The sequence below is a fragment of the Alternaria arborescens genome (genome assembly GCF_004154835.1).
Source record: "Alternaria arborescens strain FERA 675 chromosome Unknown contig_1, whole genome shotgun sequence".
NCBI classification, from domain to species: domain Eukaryota; kingdom Fungi; phylum Ascomycota; class Dothideomycetes; order Pleosporales; family Pleosporaceae; genus Alternaria; species Alternaria arborescens.
The window spans coordinates 2,056,102-2,068,466 of record NW_021167856.1 but is presented as its reverse complement, the minus strand read 5'-3'; the positions used below and the strand labels follow the sequence as shown (position 1 = coordinate 2,068,466).

The 12,365-nt window shown below is 49.7% G+C and overlaps 5 protein-coding genes across 5 annotated transcripts; 2 read left to right on the top strand and 3 right to left on the bottom strand.

Moving 5' to 3' along the window:
* Nucleotides 1–310: 310 nt before the first annotated feature.
* Nucleotides 311–1,071, bottom strand: AA0111_g802 (hypothetical protein; the record flags this gene model as incomplete). The annotated part of the gene is made up of 2 exons (XM_028654422.1): nucleotides 311–793; nucleotides 874–1,071. The coding sequence occupies 2 exons, from the start codon at nucleotides 1,069–1,071 to the stop codon at nucleotides 311–313; spliced, it is 681 nt and encodes a 226-aa protein (XP_028511926.1).
* A 369-nt stretch (nucleotides 1,072–1,440) lies between these two features.
* Nucleotides 1,441–1,874, top strand: AA0111_g801 (hypothetical protein; the record flags this gene model as incomplete). Its single annotated transcript, XM_028654411.1, has 2 exons — nucleotides 1,441–1,451; nucleotides 1,520–1,874. The coding sequence occupies 2 exons, from the start codon at nucleotides 1,441–1,443 to the stop codon at nucleotides 1,872–1,874; spliced, it is 366 nt and encodes a 121-aa protein (XP_028511925.1).
* A 931-nt stretch (nucleotides 1,875–2,805) lies between these two features.
* Nucleotides 2,806–5,943, bottom strand: AA0111_g800 (hypothetical protein; the record flags this gene model as incomplete). Its single annotated transcript, XM_028654400.1, has 2 exons — nucleotides 2,806–5,673; nucleotides 5,728–5,943. The coding sequence occupies 2 exons, from the start codon at nucleotides 5,941–5,943 to the stop codon at nucleotides 2,806–2,808; spliced, it is 3,084 nt and encodes a 1,027-aa protein (XP_028512065.1).
* A 674-nt stretch (nucleotides 5,944–6,617) lies between these two features.
* On the bottom strand, nucleotides 6,618–7,761 carry AA0111_g799 (hypothetical protein; the record flags this gene model as incomplete). The annotated part of the gene is made up of 2 exons (XM_028654387.1): nucleotides 6,618–7,172; nucleotides 7,264–7,761. The coding sequence occupies 2 exons, from the start codon at nucleotides 7,759–7,761 to the stop codon at nucleotides 6,618–6,620; spliced, it is 1,053 nt and encodes a 350-aa protein (XP_028512169.1).
* Nucleotides 7,762–10,280: 2,519 nt separating this feature from the next.
* Nucleotides 10,281–11,546, top strand: AA0111_g798 (Endoglucanase; the record flags this gene model as incomplete). Its single annotated transcript, XM_028654376.1, has 1 exon — nucleotides 10,281–11,546. One exon carries the CDS (start codon nucleotides 10,281–10,283, stop codon nucleotides 11,544–11,546), a length of 1,266 nt encoding a protein of 421 aa, XP_028512170.1.
* Nucleotides 11,547–12,365: the final 819 nt, after the last annotated feature.

Here is a 12,365-nt window from a genome sequence, read left to right as displayed (position 1 = left end):
ACCATAGGACACTGAAAATTAGGCTTCCCGTCCGCTCAGCCATATACAAGCAGTGTACCGGCGGATTAGTAGTTAGGTGGGTGACCACTAGCGAATCCCCGCTGTTGTATGTTTTTGTATTTTTGCTCGTCTTTTTTTTTGGTGGGGGGGTTGGTGAGGTGGAGAGTAGAATCTTGGGAGGGGAGGCGGGGTTGGGTGGAGATTCTGAGTGCCCGACCATCATCGAGCTCGGCTCCGAGGCCAGCAAAATAAGAACGCCAAATCCCGAGATCCTGTTCAACACCAGCATATGGATTTCAGCGCCACCACGCTAGTCGTCGTCTTTTGGAGTTTCGACCGCAGCCCCAGGTCCGGCTCCCGGACCACACGACATCCGTCTTTGCCTTCTTTCTTTCCGTACTAGCTCAACCTCCACCCTTACCAAGTCATCCCCAATAACGCCTCGCAGCCCGTTGTCGTCGACATCGAAATAGAGCGCCCACTCTCCAGGTCCATATTGAACAGCCATAAACCCCTCCCAACCCATGAATGTGACCCGGCGATCCATCCTTGTCACGTCCCATGGGCCAACGATCTGAGGTTCTGAAGCAACTCGATCGCCGTGTTTGACTTCGCAAGTGTCGCGATCCACATATATCCAGTTCAACTGGGGTGGGTCATCTGAGTTGGTCGATACCATGCCTTCCCCCTGTCGTCCCCAGTCTTGGTCTGGGAACGGCAGGAAGTAGCCTGCAAATGGGTGATCTTCGGGATGGCCGTCCGGAAACTCATCTGACGGTACATTGAGATAAAGCTGGCATCGTCTTGTTAGCTGTGACGCTCAAGGCAGGATCCAACAAGCGTCGGTCGCAAGCCCAGAAGGGAATGCTTCACCTTGTTTTCGCTGAGTACCACTTCGCATTGATCGATTTCTCGACCACTTCTTGTGGCTCGCGAACAGGATACGGAGAGGTTCGTCTTCAGGCCACGATGCTTTTCCCTGGCATTTTGTCTTTGGCCTTGACGCACTGCTTCAGTTGTGCCTATGATTGCGGGGCAAGCAGCGATAGCAGTCAAAATTCCCAGCACCATGATACTTGGGTCTCTGATGAAGTTGTGCGAAGATGATGGCGTTATGGTCTGAGCATATTTAAACCTGCTTTTGCGCTCGGTGCTCGGTCGGTATGGATCTAGGATCCTATACCTGGTAGGTGTCCTTGCTCTCACGGGAACGAAACTTGATTGAGAGGTGTTATAAGAAAGGCGCACAGGTTTCAGTGTGGATTCTGTCAGTCTCGGGCCGTTGTTGCGTCATGGCATCTAACGGGTATCTACAGCTTAAGAGAAGAGCTCAGTGTGATTCCAAGTTTACCATCTATATCCTTCATTCCTTCGATTAGGTATTGAATCTTAGCAAGGACTTCTCCAGATTCAATTGAAACATCAGATTGTACTATCGACATGTCTTCAGAGTAAGTCATAAAATCTCACTTCCAGTGTTCTTGTTCCACCACAAAACATCATTCTGATCTATAGTAAGATCCCCAGCCGGCGACGCAACCAACAACACTACCACAGAAACACCTCAGACTCCTAGGAAAAAGCCCTCGAAACTCGGAGGCCAGAGCAAGAATAACGAGATCGAGAAGGCTCCCGCGCCTCAAGCATCTCAAACCTCGGACGATGACGGCGGAGACACTGAACTAGAAGCCACCATCGCAAAACCCAGAAAGGGCCGTCGCATGGTTCCTGTACACCAATCGCGCATCGCGGACCGACCCGTGAAAGAAGGCGAAAAGGATAGTTCGCTCAAAATCAAGATCGAACTAGATCTTGAAGTCGAGGTAGAACTTTACGCCCGAGTTAAGGGTGATGTGACAATTGGGCTGATGTAGCCCAGGTCGAGATTTATGCGCGCGTGAAGGGAGACGTGACGATTGGTTTATTGTAAGAGTGAGTCGGTTGCTACTTTATTGCCGAGCGGAAAGTAACGTGTCTATGCTGTAGTACCCCGGAGAATAAGTGAGATATCGTTGGAGGCAGCGCTTTCCTCCGTAATCGACTGAGATACCCGAATTCATGACGACGGAGCATGATGAATGGGGAAAAGTATGTATACGCGACGACTCGTGGGTAGTGCGCTGGGGTTGTTGCAAGGCAATCAGTGATACATGAAGAAAGAATAGAGGCTTGGATAACCGTAGAGGACCAGAGTACCTGTTCAGTCGCTCTTGATCTGGGTCGACGTTGACATTTGCAATCTACAACTTTAGCTATATGGGTACAATTCCGATGATACCGTGCCGTGCAGGCATCGTGGGGATAAGGCTAGTACTAATAGACTATACTACATTGGAAGCAACAACCCATATCCTTTGGAAGTCAAGAGTGATGCTGAGTGATTACAGAACCACTCTCGGCTCAACATACAGAAGAAGGGGAGGAAATTCATATGTATGAAACATATCATGACACTGGATATGAGGTATAGGAAGCGATATCCGACAATCGTCAATTAAAACAAGACGATCGCCAATTTCGATGTTATAAATTTGATAATCTATCGGCTTTGTTCAATGTTCTTGTGGTGCGGCATGTGGGTACAGAGACCTATCCAGTCAGTTTTGCCGAACATCACAGAAATGGCTCACCTATGAACCGATCTACTTCATTAAACGATGATCAGATAGAGAAAGCATGGTACCTTTTTCTTTTCAATAACATGACACAAAGCAAGTTCATAAGTCGTCGCTACTTCATGAAGCTATGGGATATGGTGAGCTAGAAATTCCCTAGTTCGAAAGGATTGGGTACTCACTCACCCGTTCATTGACCAGGTTTCGGGAGCTCGGCCAGCTGATAGAGGAAATGATATTCTGGTTGCAGACTCCATGCAAGTTTAACTCCATGTTTTTGAGCTAGTGTTTCTTGTAGTGTATTTTGGAGTATTTCCACCGGTTTGAACGTCGGCCGATCTGGCATCCGTATCGCCTTGTTGAGTAACTCTCTCGGAGTTCCGGTAGAAGATAGAAACAGCAGTAGTATGTCAATACCCTGTTGCATATCTGAGACACATATTTCGATGCTGTTCTCTTCAGTGTTTGGGTGCTCAAATAACACATCACACTCTCGTCCATCGAGATCGAGAACAGTATCATTGTCCAGGCGCTCGATGCTTGTATCGCGACAGCAATTGTTCTCGTGCTTTGGTGTATTGTAGGATGGTGATAGTTTTGATATAGGTACCGTTGGCAGAAATCTGGGGGATGATGGACAGATCCCAGATTGGTCTCTCGGGTCTGTCAGGAGAACTGAAGCGACAACCACTGCATACTCCCACAAAGTATTGTTTCCAATAGGTGACTCGATTCCAAGTCCAGAGCAGTCGTTAAGGATTTTGAGCAAGAACATAAGAGTTTCCCGTCGTTCCGACAAGTAATCATTCCTGTCCGCCCAGCTGCCTAATGCATATAGTATGAGCAACTCAACGTCCGCGAGTCTGGAGGTTCGATTGGCCGCTCTTAGAAAGGGAAGAGACCCTTCGTAAGCTGCGAAGCTATTGATGCTGGCTCGAGACCAGATATGCATATGCCGGGGAAGATTTCGGATCTCTGGTTCCAAAAATGACGATGTGATTCGAGCAGACCAATGCACAGAGAGCTGACAAGATCTTTGATCGATCAGATAACCCTCAAAACCTTGGGTTTTTGAAGTCATTGTCTTATCCAAAGCCTCCATGAATTCAAGCATGAATGAGTCTTCTATATCGACAGTCCGGCGGCATGCATTCATAACGAGTTCCAAGACCCGTTCGCTGTAGTCGTTTCTGTTGAAATCGAAGCCTAACTGCACTCTTAAACGTTCATTTTCGCTTAACGGAGGATTCGAAATTTTCAAGATGGAAAGGAGTCCAGATGCGACATGCATACCAGGGCTGAATTTCATGTCGTTTGTTCGTGATAGCATGTCTTCCCACAAATCTCGGCTGGTCACAAACTCGGCTACAGATCGATGCAGATAAGTGACCACTGGAGTAGGAGGCTGAAAAACGCTCACAGCCGAGACCTCGCGCAACTCCAGTAGCCCACAACAACGGCTCCGGATACGAGTTTCGATTTTCTCAGAAAACTCCTTTTTCATCTGGGTACTCCAAACATCCGTGCTTAAGTTAAGCGCTGTGGACGATGGTTTGATAGCAAAAGCTAGTAGCAGTAACTCCAACTCCGTATCGGCAAAATGAAGCCTCCACCACTCAAAGATCTGGAACATTTGAGAGGCTTGTGACTGATAGTCTGCGGGCATCTTCTCCATCATCCGGGTATAGAGGTCCCGCAAATCAGATGGCAAAGCACGAAGCTTAGGAAGAAGATCATCAAAATCATCTCCATCTTCCAATCCACGCGATAGAAGTCCGGTGACAATTCGAACCCACAGAAACACTCCTTCCGCTTTCTCCTGGATCTCCATTTGCAGTATGGCTGCCTTTCCTGGCGACTCGGCTTGGAGTTCCACCATCATTGGATGCGAACTTAGTTTATCCCGAATGAAAACTTGCATGTCATCCTGCGTCAAGTCCTGGAGTTTTAGTGTCGGGCTGTGCCTGAATACATGGAGACATGCATTTATCGGTCGGCTCGACACTATGACTTTGATCGCTGAAGAAGCCATGGAACAGAGGAAGGTTGACATGTCCCGATGGTCTCCCTCAAACTCGTCAACTCCATCCACGAAGATACAGATGCGCAAAAAGGATGCGGAGCGAAACTTCAATCGTTCGAAGGCATTCTTGAGTTCGATATAAGAAGGCGGTTCGTCGCCGCCAACGGGAATCCTGTTGGCGAACAGGGTTGGAAATACAGCAGGTATAAGATCGTGACACTGAGCGAGTACGCTATGTAGTAATGAGCGAAGCATACCGGTACGGCTCTTTTGTAGTTGGGTTCCAATATTCCAGGAGAAGAAGTATGGACTGAGAAGCTTGTGTTGACCAGCCCACTTACGGAGTTCTGCTTTTGTTTGAGGATTCGAGACGATGTACTTCATTAGTGTCGATTTGCCACTCCCTGCTTTACCATTTATGAAGTATGGTTCATGAACATCCGTCCCGGAAAGATGGGCACCGAAATCATGCCAGGGTGTCTTTGCATATGGTTTTCTGAATATCCAATCGAACGTCGTTCGGTGTGCTTCTTCGACCTCCTCGAACCGCCATGTTCTTTGCCGGTAGTCTAGCCAGCGCAAAATCTCTGCTTCTCGGGTGCTGGTGACTGAGGACCGAATTTTCTGGATGTTCTCCATGCATGAATCCATCTGTTTTTGCAACATGTCTAGCTTCGGACCAGATTGCTGCTCGACTAGACCATGAAAGAGGTTTAAAGCTTTTATCAGCTCATCGGCATTCTGTTTTTGTGCATCATCTTCTGCCTTTATTGATTTAAGATGTTCAAGGACCTCGTGGTGGTTACCGATCTCCTTGTTGCGTAGAGAAAGCACTGTTGCAAGCGAAAGAGACCCTTGTAACTTGTCCAGCCTAGAGATATACGCTTCAATCTTACTATGACGCCATTTTACCTTGATACTGGCCTGAACACTCTCTAAGCGTGAGGAAGACTTCGACACCGTAATCAGCTGATCAATATATTTGATGAACTCCTCTCCAGCTTTTTCGCAGTCAGTGGCCACATCGAGTAAATGCTACATACATTAGTGTTTGCCCAGATGTTTAGTTACTGTGCTTGCGCGGCATACCTGCTCTTCCTGCTCAAGTATGGCTGTATTCGCTTTCAGCCGAGTCATTATTATCCGAGTTTGTTGTATGAGGTTTTGAGCGACCTTACGCAGATCGACCAGGGACGAGGGAGCGCCTTTCTTCTTGATCTCCTTAGCGAGAGAAATGAGCTGACTGGAGAATTGCACTAACTGCACGACATTGCCAGCGAGGCCGACAGCGACAAGAGCTTCCATATCGTCGAGCAGATTGAATGGGAAGAACGGAGATATCGTGAAAAAGTTACGACGCACCAGGCTGAAGATGACTTCTTAGTGTTGTACAGCTAAGGCGAGGCGCAATGCTAGAGAGGCTGAGCTTCTGCAACATGATTGGATGGATGACATGCAACCTGATGATTGGTGATTTAGGACCACGCTTATCATAGTGTGCGTCATGTAATACGAAGCAAGCCTACACCTCATGTTGTTTTAGTTCTTGTCTGTTCATCTTCGTTCACTAGCGCGACCAAGCGATCGAAACTGAAAAGTAAAGTCATCGCGGCAGGAACTGTTCCAGCAGACGTGCTCTCAGTTCTGGACACCATCAAATCCGTGGGCGTAAGGACATTCAGCTATCGAAGCGCAGCTACTCGCTATAGTAGTGCCCTTGGGGAGCTACATACATAGTCAAGACGAAGTAGGCCGACGATGTCTTGGCGACTGTAGGGATTTTGTGCATCTTAGTGCCTCTTCCACAGTACAGGAATCTGTCGTTACTTCCCTTGCCGAGTTCTCGCAGTCTTTGTTCGCTGCGGGCGGGTTTCAGACCATCATGACACAGTAAATCACGCGCTTCGTAGCGCAAATCCCAGATATAGTGCTTTATAGATATCACTGAGTAATACGCCTTTTCTCCGAATTTACTATCGTCATGATTCATTTCCGTTCCCGGCATCCCGTATAACGTACGCAGCGAACTTTCGCTTCCTATCAAGTCGTCCAGGACCGCCAAGCGCCAGTTCGCCCTGCGCATCCTCAACACTGGCCGCATCGCCGATCCATCCCGGCAGTTCATCCAACACATGAACGCGCTGAGCGTCCGGGATGATTCGAAATTGGATCTTGTCGGAGATGGAAGCGCCGATGCGCAACATGGCGAAGGCATCCAGCCGATCGGTCCAACGCGGCAAGACAGCGCTGTAGATTGCGAGGCCTAGAAGCGATGCCAAAAAGACGCCGAGAAGGATGGAGATGACTAGAATGCCGGTACGCGATATAACAGGCACGAGGGTGTCGGCACCGTGGTCGTACGTCACAGACCAAGTTTTCATGAATGCTGTAGAGGAGAGCCATGCCTCGTTGGCGAGAAACGCAGTGGATGTGAAGGCATTCGTGATGCGATCGCCCTTGCACCCATCGAAGTAGTTCCAATACAGTGAGTGCACAAAGTTGGCTACCTGTCTTTGGACGTCGTCGTGCTTGATCTTCAGGTGTTACGTCCTGCTGCATAAGGTCGGCTGATACCAGAGAAATATTAAGATAGAGTTCTTCGGTGATATCTTAGCGGGTGCGTACAGCACGCCACGGCGACTGCGTCAAGTTCGCTGGCATGCAAACTTCCAGGCTCCAGTTTCCCCAACCTGTTATGGCGATATAGTTCGGGTTCGTCGCTGCGTACCTAACATAGAAGGCACCCGGCAGATCAGCGCAGTTTGTGGGAAACTCAGGCTCTGTGATGACTACCCGATGAGCTGTAGAATTCATTCGCGGAAGGTATTGTCGGATGAGGCCCGTACTATAACCTGCAGGTAATTCGGCGAAAAAAGGATCCGGGAGTAACGACATGTTGCCAAACGCCATATTTGGCAGGACGCAGTTCATGGGTAGTGCAGTCGCATCTAACTTTACAACGGCTTGACCACACTTGATGGGTTTGCTGGTCCACAGTCGACCTTGTGGACTGAGATTGCTCGTGGCAGCCATAGCCGATCGAACCTTGACGGGTATCATGTTCAGGTCAGGCAAGTCCTCGTTGTCGAATTGATCCAGGATATCGGTCAAAGAGGGAACCATGTCCGGGAATGTAGGCGTTTTAATTGTTTTCGTGGATATGAACAGGGTTCGGAGAGGCGCGATGATTCCGCCTATTCTTATCGATACTTGATCATCTCAACAAGGCGGCTTGGGAGTACCGATGATGTTCAGCATGATTGCGAAAATGAGCAGCTTGCTTCCGTACTTTTTGTACCTGCCTGTCATGAGCTTTACGTATATATCGGGATCGGACCAGCCACGGTCAGCCAAAACTATGGTATGACGCAGTGTTAAGTTTCGCTGGCCCTGTTGCTGTAGAAAAGTGGCAGCGACCTTGGAGCATACTGCGGAAACGAGAGGGAGAGTGAGAACGGCCACAACTGAGTGTATGAACTGAGCAGCTTGGAGCCACTCTTCGTTCTTGGTGTAAAATGAGTGGACAACAGAGGCTCCAGTCCAACCGTATGCATGCGGTACGTCAAAATTCACACCTAGGCACCAGATTTGTCAGCTGGCACTCTCTCAAAAAGTTGTAAGGATAGCAGACCATAATTTGACGTTGACGTTATCGGATGAAATGTTAGGGTACACGTCACAATCCAGGCGAAAAGCGCGAGTGCCGCATAGAGCAAGACCAACACAAGGACGTAACCAGAGTGGTAAAGACGGGTTCCATGATGCTTTGAAGAAATAAGTGGCTTCTCGGGCCGTTCTCCAGGCTGCATTGAATCGTCCTGACCATTTTCTCCCAGTGTGGATACCACCATATTGTCCACTGGTGCTTCAATCTTATTATGTACCGCCTGCGCAGAAGCGTTATGATCGATGAGGTCGGGGTCTATTAGATGTTTGTGCTCCATCCTTTCGGCAGTCGGGTGCCCCTCGCTGGTATAATGTGCATAGAGAAGGAAAATATGCTCGCTGCGAGTCCTAGATGGTGGATTAAGACGCGCTAGAAGGCAGCTTGAGGCCAAACCACCCGCTTCTCATATCTGTACGTCAGCTCGCATAACACCCTTGTTTTCGAGTAAGCAGTAACTGAGCCAACCTAAGCCACAATATCTTTCAATCAACCTCATAGCAAGCCTAGCATATTGCCACTTGGGCCTGTATAGCGGGCGAAGACCTAGAGGAGAAAAACGCAAGAAGGAATGCAACAAAGTCAAGCGGATTGACAGGGAGGAAAGTAGCATTAGAAAGGACTTGCGATCTACCACCTGGGCAGGCTGCAAATGACGTCCCGGTGTCATGCAGCCAAGGCGAGGCGCCCAGTTGACGAGGCTGAGCTTTTACAACATGACCGAAGTAGTGCTATGCGATCCGACGGTCGACGGATTCGAAAGTGGCTGAGCGTGAAAGTGTCCAAAGCAACATGCTAAGGTGCTGATAGTTTCGTTCGAAGGTTGTGTGAAGTGTGTTGGTCCGGGCGTAAGAGGGACCTTGGGAACCAAAGTCCAAGTAGTTCCAAGCCACGCAGCTAGTCAAGCCACCCCATCTAATCAACGACTCAAGCTTGTCACGCGATAACTCTACTAACAAAGTACTTGGGTGCAGCATTATATGTGGCAAGAATTCACAAAACACCTGCCTAGATGATGAAGGGGTATCTTGATAGGCGCACAGGTAATGCAAACGCCCTTTGCGTGTCCAACTGTAATGTCGCTTGGCGTGGTGTCTCACAGATCTTTGCCGCACCTGTTGGTAGCATATAATGAATGAGATCATCGCTGTCTACACGTTACCGATATGATGTTTTGTAAAACAACTAAAGAATCCACAGTGTCAGCTTCTCCCACCGGTTATAACCTTGTGAGGGCTAGAGTGCTGGAGCCGCGGCTGCACTTGCTACAACTTCATGATCGGAACTGCAAGACGTCAGTATGTGCAACCACCAGCAAAACAATAACCGCGAACCGACGTTCTAGAACTAAGACATGCGACGAAAGGACCTATCGAGACACGGCCTCTCATCACGATGGCGCGCTCTTGATTAAGCATACCAAGCTTCGGATCTCCCCAATCCTGAAGCTTGTGTACCCCCCTCTCATCTTGGCGAAATGAAGAGACATACGCCGTTCTCCACAAATACAAGCCTAGTCGTTTCACTGAACAAAGCAAACGGGCTCGAAACGGCGCGTCAGTAAGCCGAAAAGTGGGCCTACCATCTCGCTTGACCTAGCCGCCGCGTCCCGGTGACAGCACTGACAGCTCCAGACGCCATACAGCAATACATCTCCGTGATATTCTGCTCACAGCCACTACGGTCCCCGGTAATACCACCGAACATCTCGGTAATGATCATGAAACGGTGGGAACAATGCGGAGACAATATGCCGCCATCCCGTCGACCTGGAATCAGGTCTCGAACGGTTTGGAAGCGCAAGGGCACGACCTTCTGGGTACCCTTTCCATGAGATGATAAAAGCGCAAACCATCCGCTGTTTTCTTGGTTCTCCATCACATCTGTGAAGTTTCAATCCTTTGCTTCTACTTGTGCTATCTACATTCTCATCCTTTCTTTGCCTACCCAAGTCTATCCTTATTCAAACTTCGTTTCAATGGCTCGCTACTCTTTCGCATTCGCTGCTCTTGCAGCAAGCGGTGCCTACGCCGCCCAGGGGGCGGCTTACGCGCAGTGTGGTGGACAAGGCTTCACCGGTGCCACTGCCTGTGTATCTGGCTACCACTGTGAGGTCCAGAACGACTGGTACTCTCAGTGTGTTCCTGGCGCTGGCTCAGGAGCCGCGGCCCCTGCTGCTCCCAAGACCACCATGGTCACTATGGCACGAACCTCGACTCCTGCGACCAAGACTTCCACCAAGGCAGCCGCTGCTGCTACCAACAAGGCCGCTGCTGTAGCTGCCGCTCCTGCCTCGTCCAGCGGAAAGACCCAGTATGCTGGTATGAACATTGCTGGTTTCGATTTCGGATGCGACACATCTGGATCCTGCAGCGGAGCCTACGTCGACCCCGGTGCGAACGGAATTGCTCAGATGCAGCATTTCACCAAGGACGACAAGCTTAACATCTACCGTCTTCCCATCGGATGGCAGCACCTTGTCGGCAACAAGCTCGGTGGTGCCCTTGATGCCACTGTCGCTGGAGCCTACGACAAGCTCGTCCAAGGCTGCTTGGCCACCGGCGCTGTCTGCCTCATCGACCTCCACAACTACGCCCGCTGGAACGGCCAGATCATTGGCCAGGGCGGCCCAACCAACGACCAGTTCGCCGACATCTGGTCCAAGATCGCGACCAAGTACGCGTCTGAGAGCAAGATCGCTTTCGGCCTGATGAACGAGCCCCACGACCTCACCATGTCCACCTGGGCCGACTCCGCCCAGGCTGCCGTCAACGCCATCCGCAAGGCAGGCGCCAAGTCCCAGATGATTCTCGTCCCTGGAACCGACTACACATCCGCGGGTACCTTCCCCACTGCCAGCGGTCCTTCCCTCCTCAAGGTCAAGGACACCGACGGCACGACCGACAAGATCATCTTCGACGTCCACCGTTACCTCGACAGCGACAACTCTGGTACCCACGCCGAATGCACCAGCGACCACGTCGAGGACTCTTTCGTTCCCCTTGCCACCTGGCTCCGCACCAACAAGCGCCAGGCTATCCTGTCCGAGGTCGGTGGTGGTAACACTGCTTCGTGCGAGACTGATGTCTGCGCTGCTCTCGCTAGCTTGAACAAGAACAGCGATGTCTACCTCGGTTACATTGGCTGGTCGGCTGGTGCTTTCGACCAGAGCTACGTCCTTGGATTGACTCCCAACGGTTCGACTGACCAGGCACTTGTCACCAAGTGCTTCAGCCGTGCTTAGAGTAAGAGACGTCGGTGCTAAGGCTGTGAGGTGATGCAGTATGTAGACGACACGGCTTCGTGGAGGCTTTGCTTTTCGTTATCTTCGATTCTTGTGTAGACTTTATCCAATCAAACTTTTGAACTTCGACATAATCATAGCTCTTCCCGCAAACTTCCATGTGATGTTGATTTTAGACATGACGACCGAACTGACCACAGCGGCGCATTCAATGAGTGGACTCTACGATACTGTCAAGTTTCCAAGTAGCACCTCTTCAGCCGATCGCGCAACATTACTACCTTCGTTGCTAGTTTTCGCAATATGCTTTCGGACAAACTCCACTCATGGCAAGTTCAACGTCATCTTTCGATAAGGCTTCTTTATTAGTCACACTGCTCCGATTGTATGAGATAGAAATTGCCACTAGCAATGTGGACTTTTGGGCAGAGAACCCAGCCAATACAAATTGAACTAGACTCAGATCCAGCCAAAAAAATAAAGACATGCCAATTATTCGAATCATCTTTTGGTAGGTGTAAGGCATAACTCAGAACTTCCACATGATGCGTTTGATATTTTCTTTTGAAGGGAGCAGAGCGCGCCACCAACATCCGGGCGTTCTCATCAGGTTTTGGAGAAGATTAAGCAGGCTTGGATATGAACAGAATTATCGGAAGTATAGAGTGATATTTTATACACGCGGTAAGATGCCCAGCATGTGATCTTGGCGCGTAGTGTAGATGTCGGACTTGGGGCAACCGAATTTTTAAGTACCTCGTAACTCGTTGGCGAAGAAAGACATCGACGTTGAGTGAACAAATTTGATAGTGGCAGGGC